General features: G+C 42.7%; 1 protein-coding gene across 1 annotated transcript; it reads left to right on the top strand.

The window, feature by feature from the left end:
* The first annotated feature begins 842 nt into the window (after positions 1-842).
* Positions 843-11,116, top strand: olfml3 (olfactomedin like 3). The gene is made up of 3 exons (XM_033042331.1): positions 843-1,055; positions 6,295-6,577; positions 7,827-11,116. Exons 1-3 carry the CDS (start codon positions 948-950, stop codon positions 8,609-8,611), a joined length of 1,176 nt encoding a protein of 391 aa, XP_032898222.1. The 5' UTR covers positions 843-947; the 3' UTR covers positions 8,612-11,116.
* The last annotated feature ends 9,728 nt before the right edge of the window (positions 11,117-20,844 follow it).

Genomic DNA, 20,844 nt, shown 5'->3' on the forward strand with positions numbered 1-20,844 from the left:
GTGACAAGGAGACAATGAAACTATTCGGAGAACTAGGGTAGGAAAAGGATGGTGAGAGAGGGAAAGCAAGGGTTAGTTGAAGTTAGAGAAATGAATCTCATACCACTGGGTTGTTAGTTGCCCAAGCGAAATATGAGGAAGTAGTTGAGGCAGGTAAGAAAAACAACATCTAGAAGTCATTTGGACAGGTTCATGGATTGGGCTGCACAATTTCTGGACTTTATAGAACTTTCCTGACATTATACCAACATGGTACACTTTTATCTTTCTTTCTTATTTCCAACAATATATATCTCAGTAATCCTCCAATTCTGGCTTCCACTCATCTCCATTGTCTATATCTTCAAGATAGTGGCCTAGACTCCAGCTGACTAAAGTCTTGGAAATTCTCCCCTCCCATTCCCCACCATAGATCTTCACCTCCCCACTCCTCTCTCCTCCTTCAAAATACTCCTTAAAATCTCCCCCCGGATCGAGATTGTGTCAAATCTCTTAGTGGTGTCCATTTGAGTTGATAACTGACCTGTGGAATGGCTTGTGATGTTTTTATTACTTTAAAGCTTCCATATGCCATATTGTCATAGAAACTTGTAGAGTGAATCAACGTTTTAAAACATGCCCAGGTTATAATCCAGTTGTAAATATATTGCCTATTCCAGATGTTTATCCTGATGTTTGATTAAACATAACTCCTTCTAGTGCTTTGATCTACTTTTCCCTGACCCTCTAAAACAAACAATGAGGAAAACATATGGAATTAATAAGTGGCTGTTTGTGGATATTGCATAATCCCGAGCCCCCACCCCCCTGCTTGTAGCTGGTGCATTCCAAAGCCATGAGCTGGAGCCAGCCTCAGCCGAGAATCACAGGCACATGATCCCCCCAGTGCTCACACTCAGAGAATCACACACTCCCTTTCAGGTCACTATCTAAGACCATCTCCAAAGATGGGGACCTTGATCCAGCGCTTCACCGTGGCATCAGCCATGATTCTGGCAGTGCAGTGTCAACCCCAGTTCATGGAATACATTGAGAGAAGACTGTCTTCTTTTGAGGTAAGTCTGTGAATTCTTTCTAATTTGCAAAGAAGGAACCAGAATTTTTTTTAAGATTTATCGGTTTGTTGTCCGTGAGTTGTGGATTTGAGGATTTGTCGTTCACATTTCCTTTCACTACCTCCATTTGCTTACGTAGAAGGACTACATTTTCTTTGGTGACTGGAGTGAAAGTCTGACTGCTTATTTCAAGTAGTGCAGAGCATTTGTATGAATGTTCAATTCGACATTAACACAAGGCCATGCCAACCATCTGGTGGACTGCTGGAAACTTCTAATATTTCACCGGTTGGTTTATTTGATGGTGTGTTAATGTTGATTTGAGCATTCACACAAATGCTCTGAATGGCATGAAAAGGGAGAGATATTTTTGCAAATAAATTTAGTATCGTAATATGAGGACTAATATACAGTTACTTAAAAAAACTCTGATCTTTAAAATATCCAGAACAAACTAGTTACTGGAGAATCGGTTATCCTTGCAGGCGATTTAAAATGAACTTCCGAAATGATTTGAAACCAGGCCTTTCAATAGCACGACGCAAACATAATCAGATAAATGAATATAGTAATGGGCCAATGCAAAGTTGCACTATGTATCAAAGGACAGTGAGAGGGTAAGTAATTTATAGAATAAAATAAACACAAGATGAGTTTGGGACTTACTTTCCTCAATTTGTTGAACTGAGATAAACTGTCTTTGACATGAACAGTTAAACAAGCAGTGTGCCAGAAATGTTTTAAAGATTTGTATTCAGTCATTGTTTGCATTGGCTCCCTGGAATTTATATCTTCAAACCTCAGTTTTAACTCATGACAGATTTCCATTATATTATTTGATAAACAAAGTGCCTGGTGTGAAAGTGAGAATTGTAATGTTAAAACAAACAACACAATCCAATCAAATCTCTGGCCCATTATTCAAACATCATTGTGCAGGAAGGAACTGCAGATGCTGTTTAAATCGAAGATAGACACAAAATGCTAGAGTAACTCAGCAGGACAGGCAGTATCTCTGGAGAGAAGGAATGGGTGACGTTTCGGGTCGAGACCCTTCTTCAGACTGATCTTGATATATTTGACAAAACAGGTGAGGCCGCAGTACTGGTCAACCAAAAATATTACGTAACATTCACTCAGCCTTCTTTGCATGATCCTTCCATGCACCAACCAATCGCCAGTCCATGAAACACGATATGTTGAGTTGGAATCATTGAAGATTGCGGCGAGAGTAGCCATGACTGACAGACACAATCATAGACAAAACCATGATGACATAGATCGATTGTCTGGTTGAATGTTGTCAGAATAACAACCACAAGAAATTGCAGTGAATTGTGGACGCAGCCCAGACTATCGCACAAGCAACCTCCCTTTCATTGACTCCATTTATACCTCGGCAAAGCCAGCAGCACAATCAAGGACGAGTCGCACCCTGGCCACTCCCTCTTTTCCCCTCTCCTATCGGGGAAAGGTATAGAAGTGTGAAAACGCATACCTCCAGATTCTGGAACAGTTTCTTCCCGGCTGTTATCAAGCAACTGAATCATCCTACTTCAACCAAAGAACAGTCCTGAACTACTATCTACCTCATTGGTGACCCTTGAACTAACTTTGATTGGACTCTTATGGCTTTACTTTGCACTAAACGTTATTCCCTTATCATGTTTCTATAAACTGTAAATGGCTCGATTGTGATCATATATTGTCTTTTCGCTGATTGGATCGCACGCAACAAAAGTTTTTCACTTTGCCCCGGTACATGTGACAATAAACTAAACTAAACAACCTTGCTCTCAACGTTAGTAAAAACAAGGAGCTGATTTTTTTTTAAAGTTTAGAGATACAGCGCGGAAACGGGCCCTTCAGCCCACCGAGTCTGAACCGACCAGCGATCCCCGCACATTAACACTATCCTACACACACTCGGGTCAATTTTACATTTACACCAAGCCAATTAACCTACAAACCTGTACGTCTTTGGAGTGTAGGAGATCTCAAAGAAACCGCACGCTGGTCATGGGAAGAACGTACAAACTCTGTACAGACAGCATCCATTGTCAGGATCGAAATCGGGTCTCTGGTGCTGTAAAGCAGTAGTTCTTCTGTCACACCACCATGCCGCTCTGGTTGTTGACTTTAGAAGAGGAAGCCAAGGATTCACAAACCCATCTGCATTGATGCATCAGCGGTAGAGAGTCGACAACATCACGTTCCAGGACATGCATATCTCTGAAGATTTGTCCTGGACCCAGCACATTGATGCAATCATAAAGAAAGCCCATCAATGCTTCTACTTCCTTAGGAGATTAAGGAGATTTGGTTTATCGACAAATACTCTTTTGAACCTGTGCAGGTGTATGGTGGAGAGAACATTGACAAGCTGCATCACAGCTTGGTTCGGCAACTCGAACACTCAGGAATAATGGAGATTACAAAAAGTGGTAAACACTTCCCACTCCATCATGGATACTGACCTCCCCATCATTGAAGGGATCCCTAAAAGGCACTGCCTCAATAAGGTTGCCAGCAAAATCAAGGACCCCACACCACCTTGGCCACGCTCTCATTTCACCCCTGCCATCGAGAAGAAAATACAGGAGTCTGAAACTAGGATGTCCAGGATCAGGAACAGCTTCTTCCCTGTTGCCATCAGGCTATTGAACACTACCAACTCCAGTAAACTCTGAACTACGAACTGTGTTGGTTGCACTAGGGACTTTGGGCTCTTTTTGGTTTTGCACTACATTGTGTTTTTTTAATGGAACATTTTTTTGTATGTTTATCATGTTATCTATTCAGTACTGTGTTTATACCTGTTGTCTGCTGCAAGTAAGAATTTCATTGTTCCGTTTCAGTACATATGATAATTAAACACTCTTGATCCTTATAAGTTGCAGATCGTGGAGACAAACTATCCACTGATATATTCAATAAACTCGCAGGTATCTTAACAACACCTCTTCCACCCTCTCTCTTGTAAGGATTCTATCCCTTTCTCCCAGTTTTTGTCCGTCACATCTATTATCAAGATGAAGTCTTCCATTTCAGGACATCTGAAATGTCCTTTTTCAGGAGACATAGCTTTCCTACTACTGTGTTTGATGGATCCCTCTCTTGAATTGCTTTCATTTCCCCAATCTCTGATCTCTCCACATCTCCTTGCATGCAGAAGAGATAGAGCCCCCTTGGACCTCACCGTTCACCTCACAACCTCCGCATCCAGCACATCGTCCTTCGTCATTGCCACCATTGAGTTTCCACCATTAGCCACATCTTCTTCTCCCATCCTTTTGCACCTTCCATTGGGACCAGTCCCTCCATAACTTCCTGGTCCTCTCCTCCTTTCTCGTGCATTCTTCCCTAAACCGCTTTCCTCTGCAACTATTGGAGGTGCAACAGTTCAATTTAGTTTATTGTCACATGTACCGAGGTACAGTGAAAGGTTTTTGTTGCATGCTAACCAGTTAGTGGAAATACAATGCACGATTACAATCTAGCCATCCACGGTGTACAAATATGTGATAAGGGGTATAACGTTTAGTACAAGGTAAAGCCAGTAAAGTCCGATTAAAGTTGTTCTTGCACCTCCTCCATCACCACCATCCAAAGTCCTAAACACCCTTCTGGATGAGGCAAAGATTCATGTGCACCTCTCTCCTTCCAACCCACCCTCAGTCCTTTTATTTTGTCCACTTTTCCGTACACTCGTTGCAGATCCCCAAGGCCCATTTGCTTTCTACTCATCTTTCTGATTGTACTACCCATATTTTACCCTCATCCATCTGATTACACCTGTACTACACCTTCAGCAACTGAATCCACCTTCACTCTCTCCTCCTCCCAACTGACCCTAACTGACCTCAACTGGACACAAAGCGCTGGAGTAACTCAGTGGGTCAGGCAGCATCTCTGTAATAACAGGGATAGGCAACATTTCAGGTGGAGTTGGGGCAGGACTTCAACTGCCTGTTTAATCTCCACCCCTCCTTGGATCACAAATCATCCACTGGTCCCTGTCTCAACCCTCCTCATCTTCTCCTTAAACTGTCTATTTTCCTTCTCCACTCTTTGATGCAGGACCTCAACCTGAAATGTTGACAATTCCTCCCCCCCCCCCATGCCATGCCATCCCACAGATTGCTTGTTATCCAGATTTCAGCATCTGCAGTCTCCTGAGATTCCTTGGATACAGGCCATCGGCGCCAGAGGACTAGACTGAGTGCACTATAGGATGATCTTTGTATGATGTGATATATTTTCCTTTTCACTTTGTCCAAACACAATCTGTTGAGGAAAGAGGAAATAAAACTTTTTTAACACTGACTGTCAAAGACCAGTTCATTGAGCAAAGAATGGTATTTTCAGTTTACCATCATCCTTGGGAAGTGTACAAGATTATAGAAGGAGGCAATTTACCCTTTGTGCTTTTTCCGTCAATTTAAAAGATTTATCCACTTTCCTGCCTTTAATTGAAGGTTGGGCAACTTCTTTGTATGTCCGATTTCTTTTGGAAATTTTCCATGACTTTCCATCCACAAACTTGTCATAAGCATTCAATAATTGAAAGGAAATCTCCCATCTCTTATTTAATTATTTCCTCAACCATCTTCTTTGCCACTGATAGTAATATTGGAGACTTGAAGGATTCTAAAGACAGTAAAAATCTTGAATTTTATACTGCCTCACCCTAACATGACACAAACAGTATTTATTTAGAGTCAAGAAACATGTGGTGACTTTGAAGAGTAAAACAGCGCAAGGCCTCTTTTTGTCACGAGGAAGTATGGAACTATGTAGAACCTAGGATCTAGGCAATTGAAATCATACTGAGCAAGGAGGACATTAAAACTCAAGGTGCATAAGAGGCCAAACTTGGAGCATGAAACACTGAGGGTTTATATGGCTGAAGGAGGTTAAAACACTTGAATGGTTTTGGAAACAAAAATGAGAAATTAAATTTCTCAGTGAGAGTCAAGAAGCCAACATGACATTGAGCGCTGGAAAGATGAGTGACTGGGACTTCATATGTAGGGATGTGTGTAACAAAGGCTTGGGTGAGCTCACATTCACTGAGGGCACTAAGAGAGAGAATGGCTCAGATACCATTCGATTAATTGAATCTAGAGATTACCTTGGAAAGATTTAGAAGCAGGTGGACTGAGACTGGAAAAGACTCAAATTGAACGGCAACATAGATGATACATCACAAATAACCCTCCACGTGTACCCCCTACAGGATAGAATTGCGGTCTGGTACGACCAAACGCAGAGGTACTCCTCAGAATACAGAGAGTTCAAAAACCAGATCCTTGCTCTTGTTGAAAGCCTGGATAAGGAGAAAGAGGAGCAAAGAAGCAACCTTGAAATAGCAACTTCCCGGATTGAACGCCTGGAGCGGGAGTTAGACTATTTGGAGAACAGAAATCCAGTGCCCACCTGCTTGGAGATGGAGGAGAAGCTTATCGATCAAACTGCTGAAAGAACTCAGGAAAAGAAGAAGCGCAAACATAAGGTGGCAGGTAAGAGATGATTGATAGTAACTTAGAAATTGGCGATCACAGTTATCTGATAGTGAAAGGGCTGATCACTACCTGAGGCCACAACCAGGGAGTATGGTGCATCCTGAAACTAAGACTTAGCTGTGCTGAACACTCCCCACTACTAATTCCCCACCCGATCACTGATCACATCCATTACACTCTCACCTGCCTGTATAACCACGGCCACATTCTTTCCCATGAATATTTCCCATCTTCAATAATCTTTTTCATACCCATCCAAACATACATTTCTCACTACTGATTACTCCCATTAGCAACCTTCTCCCCACAACTACATTTGCAGTCCCCATTTCATAATGTATTGATAGGTATCCTCAGTATTTTTTCTCCAATAGGTGCCAGTCATTTGTTTTTTGCATCAAAAAAGAATTTATTTAAATTCCAACATGATACAAAAACCTGTTGGCCCACAGACAAGCTGTTTGCAAGTCCCATTAAAGTCCCAAATGCCATGTCACTAATCCTGGAGGTGCCCAAGCACTAAACGTGATAACCTTAAACAGATACTTCGGGGAAAATCCAAAGAGTAAATAATGCAGATGCTACGAATCTGAAATGTCAGAATGGCCATAACGCAGATGGAGCCCATGAGATCCTTCTGGCTCTGTGGAAGAACAACTCATCTAATCCCACTCCACCGCCTTCCCCTCACAGCCTTGCAAGTTATTTCCTTTTAGATATTTATCCATCTGTTTTAAACAACGCGGTCGAATCAGCCTACTCTGCAGCTCCTGGCAAAGCATTCCCGATCCAAACTATCCACAGTGAAAACAGATTTCTCCTTGTTCTTTCAATCTCAGCTGCAGACCAGCACATCTCCCATATGTCAACTTTGGCACTTTGCCAATTATCTTTATGACATGCCCACCCCCCACCCCCATATGCCCTCTGGTTCTTGAACCCTTCCATCAATAGATTTATTTCAACTGCTTCAGATTCTTTCTCAAATTAATTTGTTCCAAAAATAACCCCAGCTTCTTCAGTCTCTACACGATTGGTCTTGAAGCGACATATTCAGCAGTTTGTTCATGATTCTAATGATAAGGTATAGCATATAAATGGCACAAATTAGCAGCCTATGTTAAATTGTGCTCAGTTATTTTTCCCCATTGGTATCAATGGGCCGAGGAGATGCTTTCTGTTTCCCTTCAATTTGCAGCAAATTTTCGTTTCAGCCCTTTGATCTTTTCACTCTGTTCCTTTACAGAATGTGAAGAAATGGTCTTCAACATCAAAGCAATGAAAATAGTCAAGAGGCTGGAGAGTGCTGTTGGCCTTTGGACCAAGGACCTCATGTCAGACTCTGAGAAGGTGTACATCTTTGACGGTGTAAGTAACGACACAGTCTATGAATTCACAAGACTGAAGGACTTCACCGATTTCACTGGCTTGATTAAAGGAAAGAAAATCAAACTGCCCCATTCGTGGGCAGGCACGGGCCACATAGTGTACAGAGGCTTTTTATATTACATCAGAAGTGAGCCTCAGTTTCAGGTGATCAAATTTGATCTGAAGAACCAGACGGTGTCAGACAGTGGCATGTTTCCCGCCGAGCGGCAGATCCCAGTGTACGGCCTCTCGCCATACAATTACATCGACCTGGCGGCGGACGAGAATGGTTTGTGGGCCATATACGCCACCAGAGAGAACGAGAAGAACATCTGCCTGGCTAGGCTGGATCACAGAACGCTGGACATTGAGCAGATGTGGGATACTCCGTGTCCCATTGAGAACGCCGAAAATGCCTTTGTCATCTGCGGGATGCTTTACGTGGTGTACAACAGCAAGTTACGCAGCCGCTCACGCGTCCAGTGTGTCTACGATGTCACTGATATGGTGAACACTGATCAGGCCCCACTGCTGTACTTCCCCAAGCGATTCGGAGCAGTCGCCAGCATCAAGTACAACCCAAAGGAGAAGCAGCTTTACAGCTGGGATGACGGGAACCAAATAATATACAGGCTGAATCTGAAACTGAAATCAGAACTGTAATACTTTGCTCCTCAATACAATTTATTAACAGGAGGACTGGGCTGTGAGACCCTCCTCAAAGGCAGTAGGAACCTGTAAGGTGGATAATATGACAATATTTTCAGATGTTTTTTGTAGCTAATTTTCCCTGCCTCTGTTTAAGTACCCTAACCTTACAATGTTAAAGCCTGCCATATCATTAAAGAAGAAAATTATAATTAACTGCATTCATATCACTGGCAATGTGTTGCATTTGTTGCATCAAGAGCATTGCACAGAGATACGAACTGCAGTCGTCATGCTATAGCAGCACGGTGGATGGAGTAGCGTATGTTGCACAGCAGAGGAATAGAAGTACAACAAACATTCACACAAAACCAGGCACTGCATTTAATATAGCGAGCACTGGAGTTTCCTGTGAATGTGTTCATGAGTTCAGATGCCAAATAAGTACTCCCAAATGAAGGACCAATGTTAATACAGTGGCTTTCAAGACATTCCAAAACCATTCCCAACCAATGAAGTAATTTTGTAGAAGTTACTGTTGTGATGTAGGAAATGCAAAAGCCACTTTAACGCAACAGTATCTCACGAGTAGCAATGACCATACAATCTGCTTTATAGCGTGATTGCAGGTTAAACATTCTACCCGGCTGAGAGGGTAAAAGAATATATCTGCAAAAGGTAGTTCCTAATATTCTACGTCCCACAACATGGCCTGAATCTCCAACTGGATTATTTGCTTAGGTTTCTGAAGAATTAGTTCAATCCAGAGCCCTCAGACCCAGAGACAAGAGAGTTTTACCACAGAGACATTGCTGGCACCCACGGCTTGGATAATTTCAAGCTCATCAGTAAGAAATACAGAAAGATATTAAGAGATCTCAATATAATTAATTACTTTATCAAATGAAACCATTGAATGTGGCATTGAACTCAAACTGCCCTGTATCTCAAGCCTCATGTTAATTCAATTTAGCACTTCTGATTGTTTAAATACAAGGTGATTTCTTGGTTCAGCTGATGTTCAGAAGCTCTTCATGCATTCCACATGTCAGTGAATCTTCACTGTAACGTTATATTTGACTGGACCTCAATTCCAGACATTGTTGGGTACTATACAGTACCTTTATCCTAGATCCTGCCAATGATCTGACTTTATCCCGATTGCAATCATGGGCTAGAACTGTAACATAGGTCTACACTGCCTCATCTCCATCCCAGCCAATGTCATGAACTAGATGTCTGTCCAAATACTTTATGTTGTGGACCAAACACTGTCATGGACTGAAATCCTTTCCAAAATGGTCTGATAAGACACCACCACCCACCCACACCTCCCAATACTGATATTGTCATTAACTATTCCTACAACTCTGTCAGCGACTAGAACTTTAAGCCAGATACTTATAGTGACTGATTGTCCAACACAGGCACTGTCATTATTAATAACCTTTGTGACAGATACTGTCAAGGACTATACATCCTCCCAGATACAACTGTATCACTGACTAGGCCTAGTCTTTATCATGGACTAGGACATGTAAAGCAAGTGCTCAATAACATATAATGAAAATGAACAGCAGATGCAGGTTTAAACCAAAGATAGGCACAAAATGCTGGAGTAACTCAGCAGGTCAGGCAGACAAGAATCTGAAGAATGGTCCCAACCCGAAACATCACCTGTCCATTTTCCCCAGAGATGGTGCCTGACCCGCTGAGTTACTCCAAAATTGTGTGTCTATCTCAATAACAGACATTGTCTTTAATTAAACGTCCTCCCATAAATGTGATGTTGGGTTGGTATTTCTCTAATGCTGGGAAACCTGTTAGTTATGGTAGGCCACGTGGGTTTCTGTTGTGTCTTTTCATCTCACGGATCTGAACATAAATTGACATCCTGGAATGTTATTCATGGATAGTAAATTATTCTGCTGTGGCCAAGTTGGGTAATCAATACTCAAAAATCAACGGACATATCGTCACTCTGGCAAGGCACGGAGCTCAATACCCCAGCATTGGGCTGACTTCTCAGTACCCTGCCACTGTCCTCACCTTGAGTACCGTTCCGCTGGACACAAGCATAAAATTCCTATCACTCGTCTAGCTTCATAAGAGCCGGACAGTGAACGTGTCTTTAATACCTTGACATTGGATTCACGGATGGCATTGAAAAACTCAATTCATACCCTGTTACTGAGCTAATTCCTTGCTACTCTGCCACTGGGCTCATCCTTAATATCCTGGCATGGACTTTCTCATTGATACTAAAATGTAAAATTCATTTTCCTCCACAACCCAAGTATTAATTGAGTGAATTATCAGTTGATGTCACATTTACGCCATCACACTGTTGGAATGTCAACTAATTTACAATATTTATCTTGATTATACTCCCCATTAACTATATTACTTTATTGTATAATCATTATGTAGATTTTGTAGTTATAGTTGTCTGCACTAATAATAATCAGTAATTGTGAGTGGCTGATTTAAGAAATTAAAATGCTCTGCATTCCATACCATTTATAGACTGAGAATGGAAGTTTTTCTGTTAGATTTAGTTTAGTTTAGTTTAGAGATACAGCATGGAAACAGGCTCTTCGGCCCCACCCGGTCCACACCAACCAGCGATCTCTGCACATTAACACGATCCTTCACACATTAAGGTTAAATTTACATTTATACCAAGCGAATTAACCTACAAACCTGTACGTCTTTGGAGTGTGGGAGGAAATCGAAGATCTCGGAGTAAACCCGCGCAGTCACGGAGAGAACATACAAACTCCGTACAGATAGCACCCATAGTCGGGATCAACCCACTTCTTTGGCGTTGAAAATGCTGTAAGGCAGCAACTCTACCACTGCGCCACTGTGCCGCTCTAGATGTAAGTTCATAGTGTTAAGGGATAATATAGAACAGAAGGAATTGATTTGGCCCAGCTCTCTGAAGAAGCCAACCTATTTTTTCCCAATACCCCCCTCTTACCCATTTATTCCTCTTTTCCAATAAATATGTACTGTCCAAGTATACATTATCTGAGGGTTAATGAGGCCATCCCTCACATATCTTCAGGCACTGCATCCTCAATCAGAAGAGCTCAATGCATACTTATCTTCATTTCCCTTTTTTCACAATTATTTTCAACATTATTTATTTTCTGTAAATAACATCAGTTATTCCTTATCTTCTTTCATAACATTGAACAGTCATTTTTTCCCCTCATTGCAGAACAGCTTTAGCTGCTCTGATTTGTCCATATAAACAAAGGTTAATTGACGGTAAAGCTGTACCAATCTGTACCACCGAGGAAGACAAGGACATCGGGCCCAGCAACACATGCAGGTTCTGTGTCAAGTTATGTCGTTAAATCGAATTTACTTTCAATTAAAATATTTCTCACAGCGGCACCACAGGCACATAGACTCAGGCAAACACACAAACATTTACGTTATAATAAATTATACATTACACATAAAATTTCTAAAAGAAAGAAGACTACAAAAAAACAAGATGTATTATCCAAATATATTGTTGTTCTTCCTTGTCACTGGGTCGAAATCCTGAAACTCTCATCCCAACAACAATGATGGAGTATCTTTATTGGAAGGACAATGATCTTGGAAGTGTTGTTGAATGCCTTCACCATACTTGCAAACCCAACGGTCATGGAATGATTAATGAACATGAGTACTCCTCCACTACAGAGCGGTAAGCATCCAACACAACCCGAGTGCTCCTGTCAAATCTCCAACAGCTTACACGATGGGTAGGAAGGAACTGCAGATGCTGGTTTACACCGAAGATGGACACAAAATGCTGGAGTATCTCAGCGGGACAGGCAGCATCTCTGGAGTGAAGAAATGGGAAATGTTTTGGGTCGAGACTCTTCTTCAGACATTGAAGAAGGGTCTCGACATGAAACAACACCCATTCCTGCTCTCCAGAGATACTGCCTGTCCCACTGAATTACTCCAGCACTTTGTGTCCAGCTTCCATTATGGCGTTGGAAGCCAGGTATCACAATGATCCAGTAATTCTTCATTAGCACATTCCTACGATTGTTGGAGCACTGACCTACAGGAGTGGTAACACTGCATTGAGCCACACTCACGATCAATCACTATCACAGACCCAATTCGTTTCCTGTCACCTGGCAGCAGCCCTTTGGTTTAACCTGGATGTGTTTCCATAAATTTGGCAAAACCAAGGCATCAATGACAGAGGCAGCAATTATTCCCGTCCTCTGCAACTGAATGGCCTGCTGGCCAATGGTGAAGAACTTAAAAGTCAACCACAATGATTGGTCTGGAATTATATACAGGTTGTAACAGGTTGGGACGGCAGATATCCTCCCTCAAAGGACATAAGTGATCTTGGTGCTCTTTGCTCACTTTCTCAGTCGTGTGGTATTCTAGGTGGAAGCCAACTGATGCAACCTTGGCTGGGAGGCAGTGCTTTATTTAAAATCTTTATTGTCAGGATAAAGTCTTTCAATTTTCCACACCTTGTTAATTCTACCAACTTTAAAGAATGGTGTTGAGAGGGGAAAATAGATCAGCCATGATCAAGTGACAGAGTAGACGCGATGGGCCGAATGGCCTAATTCTTCTCCAATGTCGTATATATGGAATTTTAGAAAGCATTAAACACTTATAGGTTAACAACAATTAATAGAATTGAATTTGCAACTCATGTTAATCTTGTAACCAATATTGGTGGGAGGAAGGAGTTCGCCCATGCAAAGTTAGCAGCAGGTATTGGCTGAAGAACTGTCAGTCAGTCATGATCTGTTTACTCTACATATGTCAAGTTCAAGTTCATGTCGAATTTATTGTCACATGTACCAATTAAGGTCAGTGATATTTGAGTTACCATACAGCCATATTAAGTAAAGAGCAACAATACCCAGCCACATAAAATACAATTTAACATAAACATCCACCACAGCGGAATCCACATTCCTCACTGTGACGGAAGGTAATAAAGTATTAGCTGCACATGTTCTATCCCCCTCACTAAAACGTTGTAACTAAGCTGTAAGCATATGTTTGCACATTTATGAACCATTTCTAAATTCACAGTGCTTAAAGCCAATGTTTGCAGCTTTATTCTAATACGACTATTATTTACTTGGTGGTGAATTGATCAATGGAATGCTGCAATAACCAAGACAAAATGACAATGCAATCCCATATGAATGCTTCAAGGAACTTTCCCTGTACTCTGTAACACGTCGTGCAGATATTTTCACTTCCTTTTTGTCACTGTTTTTAAGCAGACCAGCAGAACTCAAGCAGTTCACAATTCACAAACATCCTTCCAATTATAAGCTCTGCTGCTTCCTTTGGGTCGAAAACATGCAGATCCACAGCTGGGCTTCCCAGTAACACAACAACATCTGGATTAAAGTACATGATATGGATGTTTTTGTAAAAAATTAAGTTTATAAAGAAAACTAGCATTTCTCCAACCTTGAACTTTTCAAGATGGCGGCGCTGCCTTAGCAGCTGCGGCTCGCCTGCAGTCCGTCTGTTTTTTTCTTTTTTTTGTTGTTCTTTTGTCCTGTTTTAGTTAATTTTTGGTTTATTAGGTTGTGTATGTGTGTGGGTGGGGGGAGAAACATGTTTTTGGTCTCTTCCTTTGGGGGGATGCGACTTCTCTTGTCGTATCCCCCGTCTCCGTCTCCGCCTGCGCCGAGGCCTAATTGCGGAGCTGGCGGCCTCGGAGCTGGGGTAGCGGCAGCGGCGACCCGGCCTCGGAGCTGGGGTAGCGGCAGCGGCAGCGGCGACCCGGCCTCGGAGCTGGGGCAGCGGCAGCGGCGACCTGGCCTCGGAGCTGGGGCAGCGGCGACCAGACCTCGGAGCTGGGGCAGCGGCAGCGGTAGCAGCGACCCGGCCTCGGAGCTGGGGCAGCGGCAGCGGTAGCAGCGACCCGGCCTCGGAGCTGGGGCAGTGTTCCGGCAGGAGCGGCCACCCGATCCGACCGCGGGCCCAGTGGACGACATCGTCGGGAGCTCGCAGGTCACAGGTTGGTGACCTGTTCTCCGGAGCCTCCGCAACAACAGCTGTGTCCGCTGGACTGGAGGGCCGCAGCTTCGGCAGCTTCGACCACCCCGGGCCGCGGAGTTGAACCGGCCCGTTAGCGGAGCTCGGATTCAGCCGCGGGACTGACATTACTTACCATCGCCCGGCGGGGTCACAACATCTGAAGCCTGGATTGCCTCGGTGCAGAGGGAGAATAAGAAGGGATAAGACAAAGACTTAAGACTTTTGCCTTCCATCACAGTGAGGAGGTGCCTGGTGAACTCACTGTGGTGGATGTTAATTTGTGTTTATGGTGTGTTTTTGTCATTTTTACTATATGTAGGACTGCAAGGCAACAACATTTCGTTCAGACTGCAAGGTCTAAATGACAATAGAGGCTACTTTGACTTTGACTTTGAAATAACTCCTCTCCTCAATAAATATCCACAGTGCCTGATACTTCTTGGACACCTCTTCCCCTCTCCTTTTTCCTCTCTGCCCATAACGGCCTGGTCCCATTGCGTGCAGTTCCTTCCCTCAACTCTCTACCTCCCTCTTTATCTTTTGTTTTCATCAATTTTTGGCACCTTAGAATCTCACAAAGAACTGTAGTGAGAGGACTGTCGTTTTCACTTATTGAAATGATTTAGACTTTGGAAACAAAACTACAACCTCTAAATTTACAGCTTAGGCACCAAATTTGAGGTATAATTGGGTGTAAAATGAATCAAAATGAATTTACACAATCTAGCCACAGACAGATGGAACTTCACAAGGTTAGATTCAAGGAGTGTTAATTTGTAATTTGTAGATTCAAGGAGTGTTAATAGGGAGTCTGTCCGCAAAAGTACCTTTTTCCTGCAATGAGATACATAGTGCCAGTGCACACTAACCGGGCACACACCTCACAGCCACCGTCCGCACCAGCCACACAGCTACACTAAACTCATGTGGCCATAAAGATCCCAACGCACTGGCAGATTCACTGCCACAGCCCCATCATGAAGTGAAGAGATTGCAAGCAAGGCTGCAGTTGATGAGAAGTAATGACCTACCTACCTACCCACTAGCTGCTCTGATGGGAGAAGACAAACTCTTTCCACATTAGGAAGGTCAAAACCAGGGCCATCACTGTAAAATAGTCAATGTATTGCAAACCGCCTTCACACTGCCTGAGAGACATTTTGCTGTTTGCAAATGTTGCTAACAATCACAGACATGGTGGAAATGATTCAGAAATAAACAATATAAAAGTAATGAAAGAAATTAAAAATGAAACTGCTTTCATTGTTTAAAAAGATAAATATACATTGAAAGAAAGAAAAATAGATAAAAATACTTTCATGACATCTTTTTAACAAAGGTTGGCAACCCCATTCACAGATTCGGGTCCACCAGATGTGTCAGCTATCATTGGCATAAAGCTAAGCGGATGAACATGAAGTGTGTCCAGACAGTCCATTCAACAAGTTGCCCAAGACTCAACTGTGAGTCCGGGGAGAGCGAGGGATCGTTTGCACACACGTAGCCTCCAGGGTGTTCCCAACATAGTCGCGGGCGGCATAGTGGCGTAGCGGTACAGCTACTGCCTTAAGTGCCAGAGACCTGCGTTCGATCTCGACGACAGATGCTTGTCGGTACAGAGTTTGTACATTATCCTTGTGAACTGTGTGAGTTTTCTCCGAGATCTTTGGTTTCCTCCCACACTCCAAAGACGTACAGGTTTGTAGGTTAATTGGCTTGTGTCAAATGTAAATTTGTCCCTAGTGTGTGTAGGGTAGTGTTAGTGTGTGGGGATCGCTGGTCAGTGCGGACTCGGTGAGCCGATGGGCCTGTTTCCATGCTGTATCTCTAAACTAAACTAAACATCGGCTGCAGGAGGGGCACAAATGAGGCCGGAGGAGGAGAGGGACGTCTGTTCACTGAACAATCCAGACAAAGGCGGCAGCTGAAAGCCCTGCAGCAGCCTGGCGCTAGTCTGGATTGGATGCTGATAAGAGCGTGTGGATCAGACTTTAGAAATTGTGTCAAAATTGGTACCTCGAAAATAAACACTAAAAAACCCCATGTGTTTTACAGATGTGACAATAAAGCACCGTTGAACTATCAGTGCTTATACAACCTCTGTGGCTGGACAACAATGAACCACTGGCTGGTCAGCAGTGCATCCCAATTGATGACAATTGCATTTCACTAGAAACCAGATCTGATCTGTTCTCCAAACTAAACCAGTTTGCCAATTGTTCACTTGTCACTCTAATTAACAGAGTGCACTCCAGGAAGTTGGGCTAGCAGGAATGATACCTGGGTGATAAGGTATCCTGCAGAGGATACACAAAGGTTTCACTGCAGTGGTCCCTGGATCATGCTGATGTTTGTGGAGGCAGAAAGAGAGTTATTGTTTCAGGTCAGTGACTCTTCATCAAACCCACAATGATAACTTTGGTTCTTCATCTACGCTGCCTGACTTGCAGAGTATTTCCAGCATTTTTTATTTTTATTTCAGATTTGCAGCATCTGCAGCTTTGGACTTCACATGGCTAACGTTGTCCTGATTTTGACACATTTGCACCTCTCTGGTTGAATGGGCTGTCTGAAGTCTTGACAATCATATTTAAAGATTTTGAAAGGGCAGGTTCTATGAAAGGTAGCTGCTCCCAAACCAGTTCCTATAATTAACCTAGCTTTACTGATACAGGGAAAGACTGTAGGAAGGAACTAGGATACAGTGAAAGACTATAGGAAGGAACTAGGATACAGTGAAAGACTATAGGAAGGAACTGCAGATGCTGGTTTACACAGGAGATAGACACAAAATGGTGGAGAAACTCAACGGGTCAGGCAGCATCACTGGAGGAAAGGAATAGGTGACATTTTGGGTCGAGACCCTTCATCAGTCTGAAGAAGGGTCTCGACCTGAAATGTCACCTATTCCTTTCCTCTTGAGTTGCTGCCTGACCCGCTGATTTACTCCACCATTTTGGGACATGTCGCAGGGTGACACCTGTATGGTCGTGAGTAGTCACCCAAAGAGTCGTACCTTTTTCTGGTCGCTGCTAGATTTTCAACATGTTGAAAATTTTCGGCGACCTGCTGCAACTTTGACGGGTGCCGGCAAGTCGCCGAAAAAATTGCTTATGGGACAGGCCCTTAAAGCTGTTCAAGGATAAAGACTTATGAAAAGTTCCTCTCCTACTTTCACCAACAATTACAACTCCATAAAACACATCCCCAAAGTGGTTCTACCTTTAATACTGAGCAATATTCCCTGATTATATCACTTCCAGGCACTCACCATGACATTTGCATGCACTGCAGGAGCCAGCAACTTCTTCTAAAGGTTAGCAACCATCTGTGAAGCAGAGACTCTAAATATGTAACTCAGTTTCATGCATGGACTCAGCCAGCTACTTAATTCGAATGGTCAATAAAGAAAAAGAAAAGCTTGCATTTCTATTACACCCTTGAGCGCTTAGGGCCCCCCGAAGTACTTCCAGTGATGTTCTCCTGAAGGTAGTTATGGAAACGCAGCTGCTAAAAAGTCCACAGGAAGTGATAATGACTAAATAATGTTTTAGTGGTATCAATTGAGGTCTAAGTATTGGTCAGAACATTAGACGAAACTTGCTTAATATCCATGTTATCACATTCTAACTATTGTTTTAAATAACTTAATCATTGAATGTTTAGAGATACAGCGCGGAAACAGGTCCTTCGGCCCACCGGGTACGCGCCGACCCCCACACATTAACACCATCCTACACACACGAGGGACAATTTACATTGATACCAAGCCAATTAACCTACAAACCTGTACGTCTTTGGAGTGTGGGAGGATATCGAAAATCTCAGAGAAAACCCACGCAGGTCACGGGGAGAACGTACAAACTCCGTACAGACAGCACCCGTAGTCGGGATGGAATCCGGTTCTTTGGCCCTATGAGGTAGCAACTCTACCGCTGTGCCACAGTGTCTTATCAAAATTTCCTCTACATTTGGAAGCATCAAATTCAAACGTCACAAATTCAGTAATTGCAGCCCACAAGCAGAAGGATGGAGCAGTCCCATGTTATGAGTTTCCATAAGTACCATTATGCAATTGAATTTGCTTTGAATGTGCATGAAAAAATATTGCGTGATGAACACTGGTTTATGAGCAGCTGAGAAATGCATTCATTACAATATATACAGTGTGAGCTTGTTTTCATGAGCTAGGAAAGCATGAGACCACCTATTAACATTTGGCATTACAAGTGCCTTTTAGGAGCATTGCCAATGTAAGAAACATTCATTGTATTCTTTTGAAATTGAAAGATGCCAAAATAAACAGCTTATGAACCTCTGATGTATGGTGGGTAACGAGTTGAAAATTTCTCCCACCTTTGTAACTGGGTTTGATCAAGGATCAAATAAAATAATTGTGGCCTCTTTACTTTGAAGTTATCCTTTAACATTTATGAATGATTTTCTTTTTTTTTTTAATTTTATTTTTATTAGAAGTACTTCTAATGATTTTCTAAATGATTTTCTCAACGTGATGTAAATGATGCCTGGATCTGAAACTTACCACAGCCTAAGGATGCAAGCAACCAAAGCCACGCCATTGAAGTGGGAATAAGTAAATATATATTGTTTGTAAGGTAATTCCAAGTGCGCTTTGGACAACTTTGACAAGATCAGTTACTTCCACTAAATATTAACTGCAGTTGGAACAAAAACTCATTGGAAAATAATGACTTGTTGGTCGGTACTGCATTTGAATAGTACCTAAAATGTACAACTCACCACATTACCATTTGCAATTTTCAAATGCACACTTTTTTCTGTAGCTTGGCCATTGAGGTGTATGAAGCACGTTACCCTCCAGCAGTCGGAATGCTTTCAAGTTCTAAAAGAGTTTACTGGAGAACCAAATTAATTTTTTACTCGGGGATGATTTTTTTTTCCCTCCCTTCTTTTTAGTGTCATTGAGTCAGAGTGACACAGTGTGGAAACAGTCCCTTCAGCCCAACTTGCCCACACCAGCCAACATGTCCCAGCTCCACTGGTCCCACCTACCCGAGTTTCGTCCATATCCCTCAAGCCAGTCTTGCCCATGTACGTGTCTAACCGTACCTTGAATGTTGGGATAGTCTCTGCCTCAAATATCTCCTCGGGCAGCTTGTTCCATACACCCACCACACTTTGTGTGAAAAAGTTACCCACTCAGTTTCCAATTAAATCTCTTCCCCTTCACAAACCTATGTCCTTTGGTCCTCGATTCACCTACTCTGGGCAAGAGATTCTGTGCATCCACCTGATCTATTCCTCTCATGATTTTATACACCTCTCATCCTCCTGCACTCCGAGGAATAGAGTCCCAGCCTGCTCAACCTCTCCCTATAGCTCAGACCCTCTGGCCCTGGCAACATCCTCATCAATCTTCTCTGTAACCTTTCCAGCTTGACAACATCTTTCCTATAACATGGTGACCAGAACTTAACACAATACTCTAAACGTGGCCTCTCCAACGTCATATACAACTGCAACATGTCCTCCCAACTTCGATACCAACTTTTTATCCACACCCTTAGTTTCATCTGACTGTGGCTCAGAGGAATAATGAAAAATCTGACTCCTGTAACTGGTCACAATGAAGGCCTGATCGGTACGACCATTGGTTCTACTTTTCAAGGCAATTGCCCCTCACCTTCCCTCTGTCTTTATCATTCCATCTCCCTTCATTATTCCTTCATGATCCTTAAGGTGCACATAAGAACAGTGGGGTGAGATCAAACACAGTGCCAGAAACTCTTGGCAGGTTGTTGTTTCGATAGGACTATGCCATAGGTTCACTGCAAAGTACTTCAGAAAATCTTTCTTCTCTGTTTAGAAAATGTGAAGATGGATCAGTGCATGTTAGCGCAGCTTATTTCCCACTGGTCTGTCATAGTTGGTGAATCTCTATTGTAATTTCAGAAATTTCAATATAACCAGCCTCATTTAATAACACCAACACATCTTGTGGACATTTTAGTTTAGTTTAGTTTAGAGATACAGTGCGGAAATAGCCCCTTCGGCACATTCCCGCACATTAACACTATACTACACACACTAGGTACAATTTACCCTTATACCAAGTATACAAACACAAGCCAATTAACCTACAAACTTGTACATCTTTGGAGTGTGGGAGGAAACTGAAGATCTGGGAGAAAATCCACGCGGTCACGGGGAGAACGTACAAA

The sequence above is a fragment of the Amblyraja radiata genome, chromosome 24, assembly GCF_010909765.2.
Source record: "Amblyraja radiata isolate CabotCenter1 chromosome 24, sAmbRad1.1.pri, whole genome shotgun sequence".
Lineage (NCBI taxonomy): Eukaryota > Metazoa > Chordata > Chondrichthyes > Rajiformes > Rajidae > Amblyraja > Amblyraja radiata.